The sequence below is a fragment of the Chiroxiphia lanceolata genome, chromosome 5, assembly GCF_009829145.1.
Source record: "Chiroxiphia lanceolata isolate bChiLan1 chromosome 5, bChiLan1.pri, whole genome shotgun sequence".
NCBI classification, from domain to species: Eukaryota; Metazoa; Chordata; class Aves; order Passeriformes; family Pipridae; genus Chiroxiphia; species Chiroxiphia lanceolata.
This window is the reverse complement of record NC_045641.1, coordinates 4,160,202-4,181,456: the sequence shown is the minus strand read 5'-3', so window position 1 is coordinate 4,181,456 and position 21,255 is coordinate 4,160,202. Positions and strand designations below refer to the sequence as shown.

The window sequence follows — 21,255 nt, the reverse complement described above, 5'->3', positions numbered from 1 at the left end:
GCTTTTGGATGTTTCCTGTTATCAGTACTAATTAATGGCAAGACTAATGATATGGAAGGAATCAGTTGGGACAAATCTCTCCCTAGGAGACTGATGGAGGGACCACCCATCACCCAGGCAAAAGCTGCCCCCCCGAAATTTGTGGTGGAGTGGTGGTTCTAGTTCTACACTCAAAAGTATGAAGACAAATATTAAAAAAGATCCCTTCCCTCCCTCTAAAACATATTTTTTTCCATTGGATGAATTGTGCATTTTAGTAATAAGAATAAGATTGACTATTTCTTGAAGACTGATTCCCCCCCCCCCAAAAAAAAGGAGGACAACATCTCTCAGATTTTAAATAAACATTTTGCATGTTTTACGGCTTTTTCTTCCAGTACTTGTCATTCTGGAAGAGTTTAAACCTCAGTTGGAGAAACCCAAGGGATACTTTCTGCTCAGAGACAAATCCTGACCTGGCTGTATGAGCAGGCTTGAAGTCCAAGAGGGTTTTTCTGTCTCTACCTGCCCCCTAATAGACGGGCACGTGGCGATGCAGCAGCTTCAAACGAACGTGCTTTTGGTTTCACTTGGAAGCCAAATCCCAACATAAGCAATCCCGGGCTCCTTCATGCACCGGTGGCTTGGCTGGCCCTCGCTCCACACGCTGTGCTTTAATAGCCTGTGAGTCGCCATGTTGTTTGCAGGCTGCCAGATTATTTATACTCCATCTGTTCTTCCCCATCCGTGGATTTGCCAGCCCTTTTCCATGGCTGCGATTCGCCGGGCTGGGAGACGTGCGCGGCATCCCAATCCCTCTGTTGTTCCGCTGCCTTTTGACCCACTCCTGTCTCAGCTCCTTAAAGCTGTTTCTCTTTGTAAGACCCAATCACCGTCACTGGGAGAATACCACAGAGGTCCTTACAAACATAGCTGCCTTCACAGCTCTTGGACTAAGGATGTCTCTGATACCAAAGATGAGAGAATGAGTCTGGTGGTACCTCTGTGGGCCAGGGAACAGTTTTTACCTCTGAGCAGCTCCCTCCTGACCATGGGCTTTGCAAGGATGCGGGTGGGGAGAGCAATCCAAGGAGGTGAGCGAAGCCAAGCCCTGCCTGAGATGCCCCCAGGGTCTGTTTGGCAGCACCATACGAAAGTCAGGCTTGGAAGAGAACTGCCAGACACAGTTCAAGCCAAGCAGATGGGCTGAGTGAGGAACAGGTCCCTCAGCCTTCCTCATCCCTCTGGCATGTGGGGTTTTCTTTCTCCATTACACGCCAGGATCCCTCAGGATGGGGAGAGGTCAACAAAAGAGCCTGGTGTAGTTTACTTACTGCACCCAGGCTCTGTGTGGGGAATCTGTGCATGACAAGTTCTTACCTTCCGTGTCCTTGGACAGTGTTTCCCATGAGAAGGGCTAATGTGCACCTACAACCAGCATCTGCTTCTGTTTAGGGGATGGGTGATAGCTAAAAGTCATCCATTTAGGGTATTTTTCAAGGGCATGTAGTGATAGGACAAGGGGGAGCAGCTTAAAACTGAAAGAGGATGTGTTTAGATTAGATGTTAGGAAGAAATTCTTTACTGTGAGGGTGGTGAGGCACTGGAACAGGTTGCCCAGAGAAGCTTTAGATTCCCCTTCCCTGGATGGGTTCAAGGCCGGGTTGGATGGGGCTTTGAACAGCCTGGTCCAGTGGGGGATTTCTCTACCCATGGCAGGAGAGTTGAAATGAGATGGTCCTAAGGACCCTTCCAACTTAAACCATTCTATGAGTCTATTATTCTATGATTTACAGGTGAATGAATTTCCTCAAAGAAAGCAAAAGCCAGCTTTGCTCTGTAGGTGTTTTTCAGAGTGGTTGCAGCCCATAGTGTGCATTGAATTGGTTCCTGATCCTTCTCTAACAAATTCCTGTTGATTTCTTAATGATTCCTGCCATGATGTTACTGAGGGCAGACTCAGTCCCTCTTCACAGTCGAGGTGATGCCTTGCTGTGTGTGAGAAGAGACACTACTGGTTTCACTTTGAGCACTCAAATAGGTGTTTCCCCACCTGTGTTTCCCTTTCGGTTTGACTTTCCCACCTGTGAGACGGGACCTGTGCGCGTGACACAGCCAGGTTTCGATGGCAAATGCTTGTGGATGTCGTAAAACCCAAACCAAACACACCAAAAAAACCCCCAAGTGGATGCATATCTGTCTCTCTTACCTCTGCTGCCCGTGCTGAAGCGGAGCAGGCGCTGCGTGGGAGGGGATCTTTGCCCTAATGCCATCTGCATCGGGCCGAGCCATACGGAGAAGGTGTATTTGGATTTCAGCTGGCTACTCTGCAATGTTGCTGTTTCTATGGTAACTATTTTTTATTCAACAAGCGGAGCTTAAAATCCGTAGGGCTGAATTTGATCCTCGGCAGAAGCATCTGCAGTTTTTGAGGGGCTCTTCAGTAGGTGCAGTTTGTAGCTGGCTCTCGTGCTCATTACTTCAGGGTCACGGTGTCTTTGAAGCCTCCCTCCCACCACCCTTTTCTCTTCATCCCACCCCACATCTCTACACTTTGGTCTCCCTCTGATGGCTCTTGTCAAAACAAGGGACAGTTTGAGCGGGCTGTGTCATACCAGGGGATTTCTGTCTCCCTGCAGAGATTGTACCTTCAGGGCAAATTGCTCCTTGTTTAGCCAAGGAAGTTGATGAATCTCAAAGGAGACTGATTCATCTGCAAATAATGCAAAGGATTGCATTTGGTAGGGTTTCTTTCTTTTTTTCTTTTTTTTTTTTTTTCTCAATTAAAAACCAAATGCCAGATTCCTGTAGAGGCAGTTTAACCACTGCTATTATTGTGTTTGTGACTGGTTACCACACATGAGCTTTGTGATTAAAATTAGGCTATTAGAAACAGCCAGTTTCTTGGAGAATTAGAGAAAACACTGAGGGGAAGTGATTTCTTTGAAAACAAAAACTGAATCAACTAATATGTTCCCAGTCATACCAGATGGGCCCCGCTTCTTCTGTCTTTTAACATGGCAAACCAGGAGAGATGGGGCTGAAGGCAAGAGCATTTCACACTCTTACAGTTGGTGGGGATTAAAGGAGGCTCAGGTCTATAATTTATTAAGGGCTCAGTGTTTCTAATCAGCCTCTCAGCCTTGCAACTTTTCAGCATTCAGACTTAGTTCTGAATTTTGCATGAAGTTGTACTTTTATAATTTGTGTGGATCTGACTGTCCTGGACCAAAAGAGCCCTGACTTTTAGATCATTTGAAAATCAGCCTCAAATTTCAAAATCAGGCTCAAAGGAGAGCCTTTTGCTCTTATCTATACACTGTATAAGCTGCTGGGTTTAAAATGAGATGATTCCAGTGATCTTGAGCAGAATGGGTTAAAAATGAGGATTTCACAATCTGAAGTTGATGCCCTTCCTTGTATTTGGGGACACAGCTCGAGCAGCAAGCTCATAGTGCAGCTTCCCTGAGTGTCACAGACAAAAGCAGCTTAGCCAGCCCCCCTGCTCTATCAGCTCTACCCAGTGCATTGTAAAATTATCTGTGCTCCACTCTTGTGACATGGACAAAATTGAGTTTATTTACACTTAAATTACCTTTGTTGAGCAGAAATACTCAAGAAGCCACATCTAGCAAGATACTTAAGTAGCAGGACAGACAAATGACTATGATGATTTTGAAATACTACTTTTTGAGTTCAAGACCTAAAGCCAATGCTTAGTGACTTTATTATTAGGACTTCAGCATGTCACCCACACAGGTACTTCCCTAAACCTTATCTGCATCCTTAAGAGCTGGAATGCTGTTCTAAATCTGTGGATCTCTTTCAGAATGACCTTTAGGCTCCCAATTCACCTGACACTTCTGGAACATGCACCACGTTGATTTGTTGTACTTTTTCTGGCACGATTTTTGTCTTTGCTGTAAGGAACTCTCCTGCATCCTTGTTGATTGTTGATCCAGTTTACTTGGCTGCTCTCCAGCAGTTCAGAGGATATTGCCATCACCTGCTCAGGGCTTGTGAACCCCAGGACAGGCAGTCTGCTGGTATAAATCATAGAGTCACAGAATCATTGAAACATTTAGGTTGGAAAACACCTCTTAAGATCATTGAGTCCAACCACTAACCCAGCACTGCCAAACCCCAGCACTAAACCACGTCCCCACGTGCCACATCTGCATGTTTTTTAAATTCCTCCAGTGGTGGTGACTCTACCACTTCTCTGGGCAGCCTGTTCCAACACTTGACATCCCATTCAGTGAAGAAATTTTTCCCCATATCCAGCCTAAACTTCTTGTGTGGTCAGTGAGGCTGCTGCTGCGAAGCACTGACTTCCAATAGGAGTAAAGATTCACCATCCACAAGGCTATAAAATGCTCCAACTGGTCCAAAGTATTCTTCCTATTCATCTCCATTTCAAAGAAAATTGAAGCTCACTTGGAGAAGTTGCTAGAATATCATGGCTGGTGACATCCTCGTGGTGGCGTTGGATGCCATGAAATGGCAGCAAAGGGTCGAATTCTGCCGCCCACAATCATTTCAGGCATTTCTTTTGTTCAGCTGCAGAGCCTGGCAGGGACCAGGGGAAAGTCTCACCCCTCCAGTCCTCTTCTTGTAGCTGCTTTTATTAAACAGGCGTCATTCCTGTCAAAGTGAATAAAGGGAAGAGAGAGCAGTTCATTATCCAGTGTATCACTTTGAGTCTAATACTAATTAAAAGCTTTGCCATCACTTCTGTGAAACCTATTCTTAGAAATTATGTAAATTAATTGGAGTTTTGAAGAGGAGCATATGCCAAATCCTAAGTAATTCCCTGCTGGCTGAGGCAGCTCCAGCGCTGGAACCAGAGAACAGCATCAGGATCTTTTTTTTTTTTTTTCTTTTGTGGCTGCAAAAATCTAAAGCTACTTCGGTAAATTTTGATGCTTCTCTTTAGCAAATATACAAGGCAGATCAAATATCCAGACCCTGACCATTTTCCAGAGAGGTACAGTACAAAGGCTTTTTGTCCACGAAAGCTTTTCCATCTCAAAAATGACATTTAACGCAGACAGGCTTTTTACTTCCACAGCATTTCTCCAAATAAATGCATGCTCCTGCTTCAAAGAGGATTTTGACCCTCACAAGGGAGATGTACTGGAGATCCTGTGAACTTCTCTTGTGAGTTCACTCTTGCTGCTAATTTAATGGGGAAAATATTTACTTGCTGTGCTGAATGAGAAGGAGGATTTGATCCCAAGGTACATAGCACATGGAGAAAAGGGGATGTGCTTTTGAAGTAAAATAGCTTTAAATATTATTAGCTTTTTTTTTTTTTTTTCCTATCTGGTTATTTTTCCCCTTTGAAAAAAGCCAAAGCAAATAGATGGAAAGAGACCAAAGAAAACGATTCAGATAAAAATGAGAAGCAGTGTGATTTGGTGTCGATGTATTTTGGTCTCAATCAACAAATCACTTAAAAAGTTGATGAAACTACTTGCATGTTTAAAGCTAAACATGATTAAGTACTTTGGTGGATCTTGGCTTATTATGTATCGAGCTGGATCGGAGCGTGAATTGAATCCTGGAAGGTTTGATGGGAAGATGCTGCAGTGTAAGCTTGTTTCCAGATGCACATTTTGCAAAATTGCCTTTTCTTTACAAACTCACCCTGACGATTAAGAGAAGCCGGGTGTGGATCCTGGTGCAGGAGGAGGCAGCCCTCCAGTCCAGATGCTTTTTGCCTTTAGAGATTTGAAGTTCAGTGCTGGTGAGGTTGGATTTTTGCAGCCACTGTCTTCTCCTGCTGATGCCTTTTCAGTATTAAAGTTGGCAGTTTTTGATAATGTTTCTGTCCCTGGTACTGTGAAACCTCCGTGTACAAGGAGCCACGTTCTCTTCCCTGCTTTAGACTTTATTTCAATGAAACATTATCTGTGCAAAGCTGCTAGAAATGGATCTCTGATTCCTATTCCATCTGGTATTTCTGATGCCCTAGTGATATGGAAATGGTGACCAGCAAATGCAAGTATCACTGATGGTTATAGAATCATAGAATCACAGAATGGTTTGGGTTGGAAAGGACCTTAAAGATCATCCAGTTCCGACCCTGAGTCATGGGCAGGGACACCTTCCACTAGACCAGGTTGCCCAGAGCCCCATCCAGCCTAACCTTGAACACTTCCAGGGATGAGGCATCCACAACCTTCTCTTGGCAACTTGTTCCAGTGCCTCACCAGGCCTCATGGAGAAGATTTCTTCCTGATATCTAATCTAAATCTACCTTCCTTCAACTTAAAGCCATTCCCTCTCATCCTATCACTGGCATACCCCTGTAAAGAGTGCCTACTATACTGGAGGGCTCTCAGACTCCTGGATTTCTGCTCCTTCTTCAGCCATTAGTTCTTTGAGCCCAGGCCATTATTGTTAAATCTTCCTCAGTTTCCCCATCAGTGTATACTTCTGCTCTGAGACTAAACCCGTTATGATTATTTTTTTTTTTAAACTGCTTTTTGTTTCTCACAGAAAAGGCTCCGTAACATCGCAGGGTTGTAAGATGAAAACAACAATTCATTTAGCCATGGTTGGAGCTTGTAAAAATCCTTATCTCTGGCAGCACCGGGAATGTAAGATCCCAAAATAGAAGTTGTTAAGTCTAACAAGCAGAGACAGTTCTTGGGAAAAGAAAGCACGATGACATACAACTTTGGATCATAGAAAATCATTTTAGAACAAGAATACAGCATGTAGCAATGAATGTAGATGGGTTTGTCATTGCTAACCACTTATTAGATAGCAATGTATTTCTGCATGTATTTTGGAGCAGCCTGTGAATGTGTGTTAAATATAACATCATCTCTTTTTATGCTTGTATTGGCTAATGCACTGATGGTTTGGAACTACTGTAGGACATTTTTATTGAATGAACACAAAATGCAATCACTGCTCTGGAATCAGGATGCCAGCTTGTATGACTATTAGATGGGGGTCACAAGGGATGGAGTAATTAGATGTTAAACACTAAACTGGTGGCAAGTTGAATCTGAGTTGCTTATGAGTTTCAGGATCCTGCTGCCATCCCCAAGGCTGCTTTAGGGAACCCTCTGGGGTTTGATCCCAGGTGAAAGTGTTTTGTTGGGCATGTACTTGAGCACAGCTGCCTGTTTTCCCATCAACATGTCCCCTTGTTGCCCACATTCTGGGTCTGAGTTCAGTGTCCAGGCCTTAGTCCACCTTCAGTCTCCTGGCTGGAAAAAATACCTTTCCAACTTGCCACCTTGGGCACTAGTGCAGGTGCTTATTTTGGCGCCCTGCAGGTGCTGGACATCCATCAGGGCAAATCAGGGCCATCCTGAGCTGTTTCCATCCATGTTGTGCATTACCCTGAGGAATGTCAGAATGAGACCTGATGCTCTTGGACCCCTAGTTACTCTCTGGTCAGAGGTGAAGAGGCTCTGCCAGGGGATGATTTTCAAGCAGCCATTTCTCAGGCAGGTCCTCATTTTGGTGAGCACAATCTCCTTGTTGACTGAGTTCTGCCTAGATGCTGCTGATGAGGTGAACATACACTGTACTTTAGATATGATGAGCTTGGTCCTGTAGATGTGTCCTCTAGGAGTGAAGTTGTCCCCTCTCTTTCTGTGGTTTGGTTGGCACGAAAAGAATATAGGATCAGAAGCACTCAGCTAAGTGACAAAATCCACGTGGACACCTTTCAAATAGATTTTCAAATGTATTGGCTCCTTGTTGGATGTCACCATGTGTTCCTCTTCCCATGTCTTCCTGCAGGACCATGCTGATTTGAGAAACCACTTCTTCACTGTGGGGATGAAGTTGGAGGCAGTGAATTTGAGGGAGCCCTTTCATATCTGTCCTGCGTCAGTGACCAAGGTGAGCACTCGGAAAGGAGGGATGAAAACAGCCTGGTGAGGAACCTCTTACTGGTTTCCACCACATTTAATAAAATTTGAGACTGGTGCTTAATGGGCTAGAGAACACATGAAGAAATATTTTTAAAATCCATGGATGTTCGTAATTAATGAATTGAGTCTTTCCCACAAGCATCCCAGCTGACTGTATGCACTTAGAACCAATGGGGATGAGCACGTTCATCCACCACTTCCATGCAAAACTCTTTTGTCTCTGTCTCCCCTACATCCATATGTATTTTCCCTGCCCACCTGGCAAACCTTTGGAAATAAAACAGCTGAATGGAGGCAGTAGCTGGATGTTTAATCCACACTGTCAAAGGCAGGAGGGAGGAGGGCAGTGAAGTCTCCAGAATCACCTTCAGTCCCTGCTCAGCTGTGAGCACACTGAGTGACCCTGAACCCCAGTGCTTTCCCTTTTCTCAGTTTACCCATCTCTAAAACTCAGGCTTTGATGTCTTTGGTGGAAATACTTTGATGGAAAGAGTTAGGTGAGAGCAGGTTATTTTCAGCAGTTTGATCCCACAGCTTTCCACATTACCTAATGTCTGACCTTTGATCTCTTCTTTTTCATCCCTTAGGTTTTTAACAATCATTATTTAACAGTGACCATTGATGACTTGAGACCTGAACCCAGCAAATCTCAATGCTTTGCCATGCAGATTCCTTAGGGATCTTGCCAATACAGTGGTGCCTTAAAAATGGAGTCAATCTCACACCTCCCAAGGGTTCGTATTCCTCTCAGTGATTTCAGGTTTCCTCTGAAGCAAATTTGCATGTTATTATGACTTTAAAAGTGTAGTGGTGGTTGCTGCAGAGCATCACCTGAAGTATCTCAAGCCAGAGTAGCTCTCTGGAGTGACTGGGGCTGTGAGCCAGAGCTCACACCAGCCCATGAACTTCTTAGCAAATGTGTCTTGATGGTGGATTAATGCCCATGTGCTCTGAAGTCTGAATCAGGCTGAATTTATCCTTGTGAATTCCTGTTAAATGAATCCTAGCAATTCTTTGTGTATGTAGAGAACAAAAGGAGCATTAAAAGTCCCATCATACAACGGGCAAACCAGGCATCTCCCTATAGCACCCACCTGGATACAACACTGAGGCCAAACAGAGCTCCTAAATCTGAATGTCCAAACTGAACTCAACAGCCCAGGAGTGTGTAGGCATTTCCTTGGCTGTCTCAGAAAATCCCAGGCAAGGGCTCATTGTGAGCAGTGTTCAGGTCAGAGCCAGGAGAAGCAGCCTCCAACGGTGCTATTCCCCAACTTTCTAGTGGTGCAGTTAATTACTCTCCGTTTCAGACAACCCCCTGCGGTGTCCAGCAATATTTCTTTACTTGAAAAATGTGCTGGTTCTCTGGAATTTTAGGTTTTTGAAGCTGGCTGACTCGTTGGTCCATTGCCAAAAACTGGCATTGCTCGGGAGAAAAAGAAATCCCTCAAAAAAAAAAAAAAAATCCCACTGAGTTTTGTGTACAAAGATTTGTCTTCGTTTTGGAAAAAGTATGGTGCTGCCAAACCCAGGGAAGTGAAGGGTTATTCTGTACTGGATTCAGAGTCCTCTGCTTTTTCAGCAGATGCAATTTGAAATTCCCACCAAAGTCCTGGAGCCCTGTGCATGCAGCTGCATACAGTGCATCCATTATTACTCTGCTGCTTATACTGAAATAAATGTATTCAGTAAATGTGCTGTCTGGGGCTTTAGCTCCCTCCTGCTTAAATCCAGGTGAAATGATAATACCTGTGTAAATGCTCACTGATACTGGCCAGAAAAGTTGCTAAAAATGAAAGCAGATGAAGTATTTTCGGTTTTTTCCACCCAAATTCACATGCCGCTTCCCCCAGGCTGGATAATTAACTGAAGCAGACCATGGGCCAGACATTTCTCTTTACAGGGTCGTGGCCTAATAATTTCCAATCTGTGCTGGTACAAAGCCTGTCTGAGATGGTGTTTTATGGGTCAAGTACGTGCAAACGCTTTTTTAGATGCCAACATTTTTAGATGTGTCTGAAGCATCCGTTTTATGAATATTTTTTCAACTTAGCCAGTAAAGTCCAAGGGGAAAGTTTTTACCTGGTCTGGTGGATCAGACCAGCAACCTGGTGTAGTGGAAGGTGTCCCTGCCCTTGGCAGGGATTGGAATTAGGGGATCTCAAGGCGTCTTGCAGCCCAACCATTCTGTGATTCTGTGATCCTTTGTGATGCCTGGTGACTGGGGTCTGCCTGATGCCTGAGAAAATGTAGCAAGTCTCCCCTTATTCCTCTGATGAAATAAAATTTGCTTTCTCTGTGAGATCAGAAATCCCTGAGGGAAGCTATTTAAAGGCATAAAGCCAGTGGCAGGTAGATGTGTTCTAGATGTTGCTGTATTTTTTACACTGTGTATGAGGGCTGCATGCCCAAACTGCATTTTAGCACCTTTGGTGTCAAAAACCTTTTTGATTGGTAGACAGGCTCTCCGAGTTGGTGAAATGTAATCAGACACTAGAATGATTCATTTAAGAATAAAAACTCCCAAACTAAACACAACAAAACCCCACAAACCAGAAAAAAAGAAACCAGAGGGAAAGTGAAAAGCATCCAGACCTCTACTGAGGGTACCAGACTTCTCTGAGCAGAATAATACCAGCTTTGGGTGAAAAAAATGGCCAGGACTGATATGAGGGGGCTGCAATGCTGCAAAGTGGGGAAGGCTCTGGTGTGAGCTGGCTGCTAATGAGCTGGTCTGCACTAGGAGGAAATTCCAGCATTTCCACCCAGATCACAACTCTGCCTGCCCTGGAGTGTCCAGAATTGCCCCTTCTTGCACCAGATTGGACCAGCCTCCTGCTACCCCAGTGCTCACACATTCCCAGCCAACATCACCCCTAACAGAGAATAGGGTGACAGTATTACTTCACCAGAAAGGTGCTCAAGCACTGGAACAGGCTGTCCAGGGCAGTGGTGGAGTCACCATCCCTGCAAGTGTTAAAGAAATAACTTGTTGTGGTCTAGTTGAGAAGATGGTGATGGATCAAAGGTTGGACTCGATCTGAGAGGTCTTTTCCCACCTTTATAAATCTGTGGTTCTGTTTAGTGTTGCCCAAATGGCTCTCCTTGTGAAAGCAAGAAGTTCCCATGAAGCAAAGATGGCAATGGAAGAAGTACCTTTTTCTTTGTGTGAAAAGAATTTCTTTGCTGTATTCTGGGCTTGGGATTTTTTCTTAATTTGTGATTGACGAGGAGGTTTTCTGTTCTAAAAATTAACTGAATTAATTTCACCAGAACAATGTGCCATGTTGGGGTATTTGAGTTCAGAGTCCTTTATTTATCTGATAACCATTCTCATGCCTTTTTGCCTATCAGGGGTTTATTGAAGCCAAACATAAAGTAAATGAGTCATGAACAGGAGGTGCAAACATTTGCTACTACAAATAGAGAGCAGTATTTTCCTGTACAGTGCCAAAAATGAATACCCATTTACTGCTGCTGTATAAACATTGAACAAGCACTGTTTATATTTATTAGAGCTGGATTTATAGACCACTTCCCTTTAGAGTAACAACCATTGTTTTATGAGCTATTAAGAGGGGGGAAAAACATTTTGATAGTGCTCCTAGTTGTAAGCCTTACTAAGGAAATGCCACTTCCGAAGCTTCCAGTACATTTGTATTGTTATATTTGCTTCTTGTTAGACTGCTGGGCTCTTCCATGGTGAGAGCTGAGATAGCAAACACAGCGAGGTTTTAAATGTTTGTAGGAGCAGCAGATGAATCGTGCAAACACAGCTTTCAGTGTTGTTACTTGGGCTGAGCCTTCCGGGATAACAGTGTGTGAATGCTATGTGCTAATGGAGGCACTGGGTATGTGGTGCCTCCCCATGTACCAAGGGAGGCAGCTTGTGGCATGATCATGGAACCACAGAATCACTAAGGTTGGAAAAGGCTTCCAAGGTCATGGAGTCCAACCTTTGACTGATCACCACTTGGTCAGCCAGACCACAGCACCAAGTACCACGTCCAGTTGTTTCTTGAACGCTTTCAGGGATGGTGACTCTACCACTTCCCTGGGCAGTCCATTCCAATGCCTGACAACTCCTTCAGTGAAGAAATCCTTCCTAATGTCCAACCTGAACTTCCCCTATCACAGCTTGAGGCTGTTTCCTTTTGTCCTGTTGTTTGTTGCCTGGGAGAAGAGCCCAATCCCCACCTGGCTACAACCTCCTTCAGGTAGTAGTTGTAGAGTGAGCCTCTTTTTCTCTGGGCTAAATAACCCCAGCTCCCTCAGCTGCTCCTCATAGGACTTACTTGCTAGACCCTTTCCCAGCTCAGTTGCCCTTTTCTGGGTACAATCCAGCACAAAAATGTCTTTCTTGAAGTGAGGAGCCCAGAATTGGACACAGTAATTGAGGTGCAGCGTCACTGTGATGTTCCATAAAAAGGCCATGTATAGGTCAGGGCTTGTTTGAAGTTCCTGGGTGTGCTCCTCTTGGAATCATCCTCATTCTGCTGCTGTAGTGAATTACGGCAAACTCTCTAAGAGCCCTCCCTTTTTTCATTCCTTCTGAAGTCTAAAGGGAAAGATCTTCCAGTGATTTCAGTGGTGCAGGGCTAAGCCAAGCGGTGGTTGTGCAGTGACAGCACAGTCAAGTTTTTACACCTCACTGAAACCTCTTTAATGTGCGTTCTCCATCCACTCTGACAAGGCTTTGTGTAGCTTGCAAATGAGATGCAAAACCTGTCCATGAGGGGTTTAAATCAGAGATGAGAAGACGTGCAGGATGTGGTCAGGTTTTTGATTCTCTGGCAGCTGAAGTGAACCCCAGGTGATGTCATTTATACAACTGTGTCGTGGCTGTCCCCACATGAGCCCATCTCCAACTTCTGGCATTGATGGAGAGTGAGAGGGACTTCCACAGGGCAATTCTGCTCTGTCTGCAGGAGAACAAACAGACCACCTCTAGATCTTTGCTTTCTTCTGCGAGATCAGAAATCCTGAAGGGAAGCTATTTAAAAGGTATAAAGCCAGTGGCAGATAGATGCATTCTAGATGTTGCTGTATTGCCTGTTTCTCTTGTTGACTCCTTGGGGAACCCAGGGTGACTGGCACAGCTGTAGATGTCCCCACTGCAAACATCTGTACGTGATCAGACAGGTCCCCCTCTGACATCAAGTGATGTGCACATCTCCTGTTTTCCATTTCGTTTTATGAAGCTGAAAAGTCTCTGGCAAACAAATAACTGGAGAGAAAAAAGGAGATGGAGAAGAAGAGGGAAGAAAATACTGTTGCAGAAGTTGTTTGCTAAAAAAACAGTGCAGGGGTATTTTTTATATGAAACATGAACATTCTTTATAAGTAGCTACCCTTTTTTTTCCTTCCCTGTGCATGTTTATTTCTAGTTTTCTAATTATTATGCACTTTCATGCCCCACAGAGACAGGCCTCTTAGCTCAAGGCTTTGTTGTTATAATTTGTCATGTGTGCAATCATTAGAATTAAAGTTCATCTTATCCCATATACTTTGCATCTTAGCAGGATGCTTGGGACTTCATTTTCAAAATTTTTACCCTCATTTTTGGGATCTGGCTGACTGATAAGGGACTACACTCAGTATTCCAATCCTTGCCCATAAAAAATGTCGCAATTTTCATTGTTATAAGTGATTAATTCACATCTGATCTTGAGTGTCCCTTTTTGACTATCAATGCAAAAGACATTTAGGGATGTTCTGTGAAATGAGGCCGGGCTAGATGCCAGGAAGGGAGATTGAGGGGAGAACTTGGCCTTTGGGTGACTCCTGAAACTTTCCAGGGAGAGTAGTTCTGCCATAATGTTATTAGAGTATCCACAGGGCCCTGGGCAGGATTAGCCCTCACTGGTTTCAAGCACTGTAAAAATACAGATTAAGAGGCAGGCAAAAAAAGCCCCAAAAAGCAAATTAAAAAGAAAACCTTTCTGTCCCAAGAGTTTATTGCCTAAATAGCCAAGTAAGAATAGTGGATGAGCAGAGGCCTGATTTGTTTTTCTGTGGTGGGACTCTTTGAGAGATGCTCACTTTCACCTAGAAGCAGAGGCTGAAGGGATCATGTAGTTGCTGAGATTGGGAATTTTGTGGTCATTTTCCAGCTCTGCTCCAGGTTACTCTAACATTCTTACTGTGATGGGATTCAGCTCACACACAGTGAGCTCCTGGGAAGTCAGTCGTGGAGGGTACATCCATGTCAATGAAGAGAGGGTTTATCTCATGCTTCAAAAGAGAGGATGAATCAGCTTCTGACTGTGCTGATCAGAAGCTGCTGAGCTATCCCTGCTGAGTGCACCCCGTCCACTGCTGAGGGACCAGCTCATAACCCATGTCCAGCTCCACAACCCCATCTTTCAGATAGCTAAAGGAAGGAGAAAGAAGTCCATGAGCAGCCCCACCTGGAAACTGGGGACAGCTGCACTTCCCAGTAGTTATGGGTCTATTAAAAGTTGGTAGATGCTAACAGAAAAGGGAAAATAAGGAAAATATTTATGTTTTACTACTTCTTAATGAAGAGTTTGAGTTTTCAAGGTGAAATGCAGAAGGTGTGTGAGTGAGGGCTGGAGAAGTGTTGACATTGGCTCTCATGGAGTATAAAGGGGCATCCAGAGAAATTGCCTGGTGATGCTGCACAGTTCACTGCAGTGGGATGAGATGCTGAAACACGGATGTTCATCTGCTTGGGGACCATTTTGTGCTCTCTCTCTCTGGTGTGAAGTGGTGGCTGATGGCACTTTCTGTTTTGTCCTCTGCAGGTTACTCTGGCCAGGACTTTGACTGGGCAGACTACCAGAAGCAGTGTGGAGCGGAGGCAGCGCCTCACCTGTGCTTTAGAAATGTAAGTTCTTCCTTTGGCCTTGGTATTGCTCCTGTCTGTTCATGGGAAACAAAACAGCTTGCACAGAAAAGCTGCAGCAAGGCTTTGGGAGGTTCCCCAGACCACCATGAGTCTGCCTGAGGAAGAGAACTGGAGAAGTGTTCCAGGTCTCCATCCCTAAAAGAGAAGAAACTTTTCCTCTTGTCTTTATCTGATTAGTTTTCTGCTCTTCATCTCCTCTCTGCTTCTGTACAGCACTTAGCACAAGAAGGATCTCAACTGACCATAACAAGTAATTCAAGTCCTATTAAAAAAAACCCAAACAACTAGGTAAAGAAGTTACATGGTTTCATCTGTCCCTTTTCACATTTTGGATGTTTTCTCTGGTTCCCAGGGGGATACATATAACCAAACCACGTCATTCAAAGCTAAGGTTGAAAATATTGAGTTCATAGTATGAGAGGAGTGATTAACCCTCATGGATGGGGTTTGGGACAGTTCATGTGCTTCCTTGATGCAACAGCAGTGATGTGAGAGTGAGCAACCCATCATTATGCTGGAGTCCATAAGATTCAAGGCTTTGGAAATAATGTTTTCCAGGCTGTTTTATGGTGATGGCAGTCCTGTGTGACTTGATCTGACAGGTATTCATCACCTGGGGAAAGGCAGATCCAGCCTTCTGCCTCTTCCAGTAACTGGATGCTCTTCTTCATGTGCCCATCAACTGATGGAAGTTGAGATCCCATCAGTAACTGAAAATGTTACTGATGGTGGTACCTAAATGTTACTGGTGCAACTAAAATGAGCACAGAAGGGTTTGTGAAATAAACTGGTGTAGTGGATGATGGACAAGCAAGTTCCTCTAGGAATTACATTTTCACTCTTCTCAGAAGTCACAGGACTGGAGGATGAGGTGTTTATGGAAAGCAGAATGGAGACAATCTCACCAAGCACAGGTTTTGCATGGCCTTGCTCATGTGTGGTGGCCCAAGGGCAGCCTGTATTGGAAGCTTTGATAGTGAACTGATGAATTTTTTGTTGATGAATTCAGAAGACCTGTACCATCAACAGAGCCTGACTTGAGAATCCAATTAGAGTAAGGATTTCTTTACCCCATTTATTGTGCCATCCTATGCAGAGCCCTCTACCTAAAGGGACTTTAAGTGAAGATTACTGAAAGTGGTGAGGGAAGCTGGACAGTGCTGCTTCACACCAATAGAGAGGGAAAAAATTGTCATGTTTCTTCTCTTCTGCAGTCACCCCTCCCTTTTCCTTGTATCTCTTTTCATTTTGCGAAGTAATGGATCTGTTCTCTTAGCACTGGCAGCCTTGAGAACAGTCTCTGTATAATATCCTCCAAGATTAAATCAGGTCTGAGCACTTTTTTGCCCTTCTTTTTTTTCTCCTAAGGAAACATTCACCAAATGAACATGTGTCTGTTATTCTTTCACTCTTGATAACACAGTTCTTTGCAGAGAGATGCAATCTCTCTGTTGTCATTTGTTCAACCTCCCTGGCAGGTTTGTCCACTTGATTGAGGCTCTGAGGGGCTCTTTGATAGAAGCTTTTTGCAAGCACATCTTCCACCTCGTGCAGCCAGACCTGGTGCTGGCAGTGGATGTGCTGTAACTTTTCCCAGGGGGAATTTTCAACAAGGAGAGGTAGTTATGAAATGGATTGACATGACCAAATGCTTAGTAAAATAAACTCCCAGCTAACTGTTTTGCCATTGATTCTGTACAAATGAGCCTCCAGCACCGAGTGGCAATGAAAGGAGAGGGTGTGATGATAAATGATGTTTCCTTGTTAGGCAACTAAAAGGCATTTAAACAAACTCACCCTGCTTTTCTGCAGTCCTGGCCATCAGCAGCTTTAAGAGGGTGAAGCTGATCTGGGTGCTGAGCAAGGCTTGAGACAGTCCAAGTGATATTTGAGACTAGTGGCACGCTCTTGGATGAAAAAAAGACCAAATCCAGAAGTTTTTGGTCTCACAGAGAGCTCCCAGTGACTGCTCAAGTTGAAATTCCCGTGGTCCTTTTTGCTATAAAAATGGCAGAAGTATCGAATTTGAGCCTGGCTTCCAGTTTCTCACATGGGGTGGCTGGATGGGAGATTGGTGTCATTTTGAGTCAGTGACTATTATTACCCATCCCAATTATTATTAACCACAATCTCAGCCAAGAAGGGGAACCTTTTCATGCTCCTGTGGGCAAAAAGAGAGAGGTGCAGAGGTGCTACCATTGTTGCTGATGAGCTTGGCCTTGGCCAGTGGTGGATCTGTCTTGGAGCAGACTGGCATTGGCTTTATTGGACATGGGGCAAGCTTATGGCATCTTCTCACAGAAGCCACTGCTGTAGCCCCTCTGCCACCAAAACCTTTCAAACCCAGTACAGGTATCCAGGGCAGCTCCATTTTGAATCCAGATGCCTTTTTATTCTTCAGTATATCCTGCACTTCCAGTGAAAAGCAAACCATGCTAAATTTGTGCTCCCCACTGGACAGCCTGATTGAGGTCACGCAGTGCTGCAGTGCCGTATTTCAGTGTTGGCTCTTGGCTCTTTCAGACATCCTTCAGCCGTGGCTTTACTAAGAACATGAAGCTGGAGGCAGTGAACCCCAGGAACCCTGCAGAGATATGTGTTGCTTCTGTCACCTCAGTGAAAGGACGGTTAATGTGGCTTCACCTGGAAGGTAAGTGCTGTAACAGCTTCTTGTGTTTGCCTGGTTCACTCACTCACTCACTCACTCACTCACTCACTCACTCACTCACTCACTCACTCAATTTTGTCCTTCATCCACTGCACAAAATCACTTTCTTCGGCTTTTCTGTTTTATACATCTTGACCCATAATGTGTTCTAAAGAATTATCTTTCCCTGATCTTTCTCTGAGGGAGCTGCAAGCCCTTCCACCCTCCCATCCATGTGGACTCTTATCAGCATGACCTCCACTGACAACAGAAACCTCTTTCCTGCCCTCATGGTAGACCTCCATCCTGGGAATGGAAGTTTGTCTCACTTGTACAGCTGAGACTTCCGCTGTGATTCCCAACATGCTGTCATGGTCTCTCCTGTTCCCCAGCAACCAACTTCCCTAACCCTTTCTCCCTCTCTCCTTCCCTCTCTCCCTCCCTCTCCTTTTCTCACCTGTGTCCATAAAACTTTTGCAATATATGCTGTTCCTCACCATGGCCATCCCATGCTCACTTCCCTCCTCCCTGTGACCATGTAATTTTCTTTGTTGATCTGAGAGGAATCTTGAAGTCAGTAACTCTATTCTATAGACTTTAGAAAGCACTCACCCCGTGGGGGACACCAGCACTGTACAAGCAATGTTAGGACAGTGCTGAATTCTAGCAAACCATAATAACAAATCAAAACTTCCATCTCCACCTTTCTTGAAATGAAGCATAAATCAGCTCCTTTTTTTTTGTTTGTTTTTGCACTTAGGACTTTTTTCAATTCGTCTGGGCAAGGACTGATTAAGTATGTGCAACTTAAAACAACACAGGGATTTTTCTTTATTATTGCTTTAAAAACTGTAATTTGTAAAATTTGGAGGGCAGAAAGCCATGTTCATTTAAGTGTTTTGATGGGCCCTGTGATAAACCATAGCAAGCATCTGTCATTGTCACAACATAGTTTGATTTTTAGCCATGTTTGAAGCTACTGGCTTCGTCCGTAAGGGATGTAAAAGCTTCAGTTTTCCTCTGAAATCAATATTAATTGGCTCAGCATCAACTACAAATGTAGTATACCTATTTACTTTTTTTCTGGAGAACCGTGAACATGGCAAAGGCATTTCCAGTGGCCCACAGTAAGGTTTTACCTCTTCCAGGGTAAACAGTTACGAAAGGTTTAGTGTGAGTACAAAACATGATTGAGCACATGATTTCAGAAAAGAGCAGAGGGACTGGGGTTGAGACTAGAGGTTCTTGCAGAAATCCCATGTGAGATGAAAACTCAAGCCTGATCTGCAAAAAAGGGCACTTTACCTCTGCAACAAGATGCTCAACTCTCCGTATTTTGCGTCTGGAAGACAGTGAAAGCAAGATTGATACTAAATATATTTCTTTGTCATCACCTGGCATATCACCTCCAGTTAATTAAAACATTGGCAGGTAACCCAAAGTATCATTTGTGCCAGCAGCTTGCTCTAAAATACAGGACAGGCAGATGCTCCGTGGTTTTGCTCTACAAAAATAACATTCTATGGTAGACAAGTCTTTCCTGACTCCTCTATGATAAATCCCATTCTTGGAGATTTTTTTAGTCAATTGCTGCCTAAAGAGAGAATCCCCCTGCATTTTTGCTTTTGATAGAGCTCTGTGCAATAACAGGTTGTGTTTTTTTCCTCTGAGATAACTGGTTGCTTCTAATTCAAGGTATCAGCACCTCATCTGTAGCCTGGTGTGGACACAGGGCAAATATTTTTGTTAAAGAGCTGAAATCAACACTTGTTTGAAATTCCATTCTCACTAAGGCTGTTGTTGAATTTACACTCATCTGGTCAAGGAATCTGACACATTTTGGCAACTTCCCTTTTTAAATGACCAGGTGCCTTCACCTTTATATGCATAAAACGTCGATAGAGGCAGGGAGAGGACCACACACTCCCACCTTGCTTCCCTCCCTCATCTCTTTCCCCCTGCCTTTTACTGTCTTAATTTCCTAAATGATGTTTTTTACAACTTACCTGTGTGCATCTCCTTGTCTTTTGAGTTCTAATATATAGATACTTTACACTTGGTTTGTATCTCGATACCAGGAATAGAATGATCTGTAGTAAAAGGAAAAGATGCAAAAGACTGCAAAAATAAAAAGAAATCTTTGCTGCTGTAGAAATACATCACTACAGTACGCACAGTTATGCTAAAAGAGGCGTTAAAAAAACACAACCCAACACAAAACTCCGCTTGCAGAGTTGTAAAATAAATGTGGCTTGAGCTGTGGCGTGTTTTTTTCACTCCATTGATATACTGTTGTTTCTAACTGATTATTTATATTCTGGAAGCAGCAAGACTCCCCAAGTACCATGGGAGCCTCTTGCTGAAGACCTCGGGTCCCACCATTTGTCATGGGCACGTCTGAAGCTTTCATTGTTGCCCTCCCCAGTTTCGCTGTCTGACAGCCCAAACTGCAGCCATAAACCAGGACGTGGTAGTTAAGCAGCGTCGAGTCAGACATGAGGCAACATTGCCTAATAAATCACACTTTGTACAGTAGCAAAACTCTGTAAACTTCAGGGCAAGCATTTAATGAGCAGCAGTGTAGTTCCCCGTGGTGGAGGAGAAGCCCAGGACTGATGGGATGCTTCGGCGCATCCCGGCGCTTTCCGCTACTTTATTGCTCATCATCTGCATTGTTAATTTTTACTGGTTCATTTTAGATTTGAAAGCTGGAGCTTTCTGGTGCGAATTTATACAAGTAATAATGTACCCTCTCTGCACAGCCTAGGAATTTTGAGGAAAACCCTTTTGTTAATCACTTCTCCAGGGAGTTTCCCATAAATTCCCCTTCGACATTTTTCTAGAGCTGCTGCTCTATTCTTCCCATCCTGTAAGATTCATAGCAGGTCACAGAAGTTTTACTCACCCTGTTTCCAGTCTCCCTGTTCTTTTCCATTTAACCTCCCAAGTCTCATGGGCATTTCTTAGTCTGAGAAGATGGCAGCATAAAATGCAAGCAAATGAAACTAATGAATCTCAAACAAGCTGTTTTCCGCTTCCATGGGTGAGGCCAAAGGCAACAGTAGGATGTTGGAAGTGGAGGGCAGGGTTATCAATTGCCAGAGGGCAGAGGCAGTGCCAGGGAGGACAGAGTAGCTGTGAATATGTCTTAAAGAGGAATAGAGGTGTTGCAGGAGAACAGACATTATGGTGCTTCCTTGCTTGTCAGGGTGGCTGCAGCCGTAAACTCCAAAACCAGAATGTTCATAGGCTCACAGAACCATTTTGGTGAGAAAAGACCCTTCATGTCACACCTGTTGCTGCCTTCCAGCAGGAAAGTACATTTGATCGGTTTATTTTTAGAATAATTTAGAATCACAGAATCATTAAGGTTGGAAAACACCTCTAACAGCATCAAGTCCATTTGGTCGGAGTAACGTCGTTACAATAATGAAAATAGTGGTTTTTCCCAGGCCTGGTGACATGTCAGTGGGGACTGTGCTGATTTCTTGCTCAGTTTAGGGTTTGATCCATGGCTTACTCACTTTGTGCATGTCTTGCCACTGACTTCAGCTGTTCTCACACTGGTTCCTTGGCACGATTCCTGGTGTTGGGTAAAAATGTTTTCCCCACTGGAGAGTGCAGCTTTCGTGAGATTCAGACTGAGCAGTGACCTTGGGATATTTTCTTATGGAGGGAAATGGTTTTGCAGGGAATGTCAGCTGCTGAGATCTTGCATTCAGCAAATTGTGTGCTGTACCACGTGGTTTCATCCCATCCTCTTCTCTGCCCCGTATCCCAGTGAAGTAAACATTTATTTTCAGTGTATGAACACGATGCTTATCTCAGAGAAACACCATGGAGACACCCATGAATCT

At 44.1% G+C, this 21,255-nt stretch overlaps 1 protein-coding gene across 1 annotated transcript in view; it reads left to right on the top strand.

Annotated features, from left to right (window-relative positions):
• The window catches only part of SFMBT2 (Scm like with four mbt domains 2), a 122,590-nt gene that overhangs the window by 67,523 nt on the left and 33,812 nt on the right, over positions 1–21,255 (top strand). Inside the window, 5 exon segments of the mRNA XM_032688517.1 lie at positions 7,747–7,848; positions 8,468–8,525; positions 8,528–8,614; positions 14,648–14,730; positions 17,275–17,401. Coding sequence (XP_032544408.1) covers positions 7,747–7,848; positions 8,468–8,525; positions 8,528–8,614; positions 14,648–14,730; positions 17,275–17,401 — 457 coding nt within the window.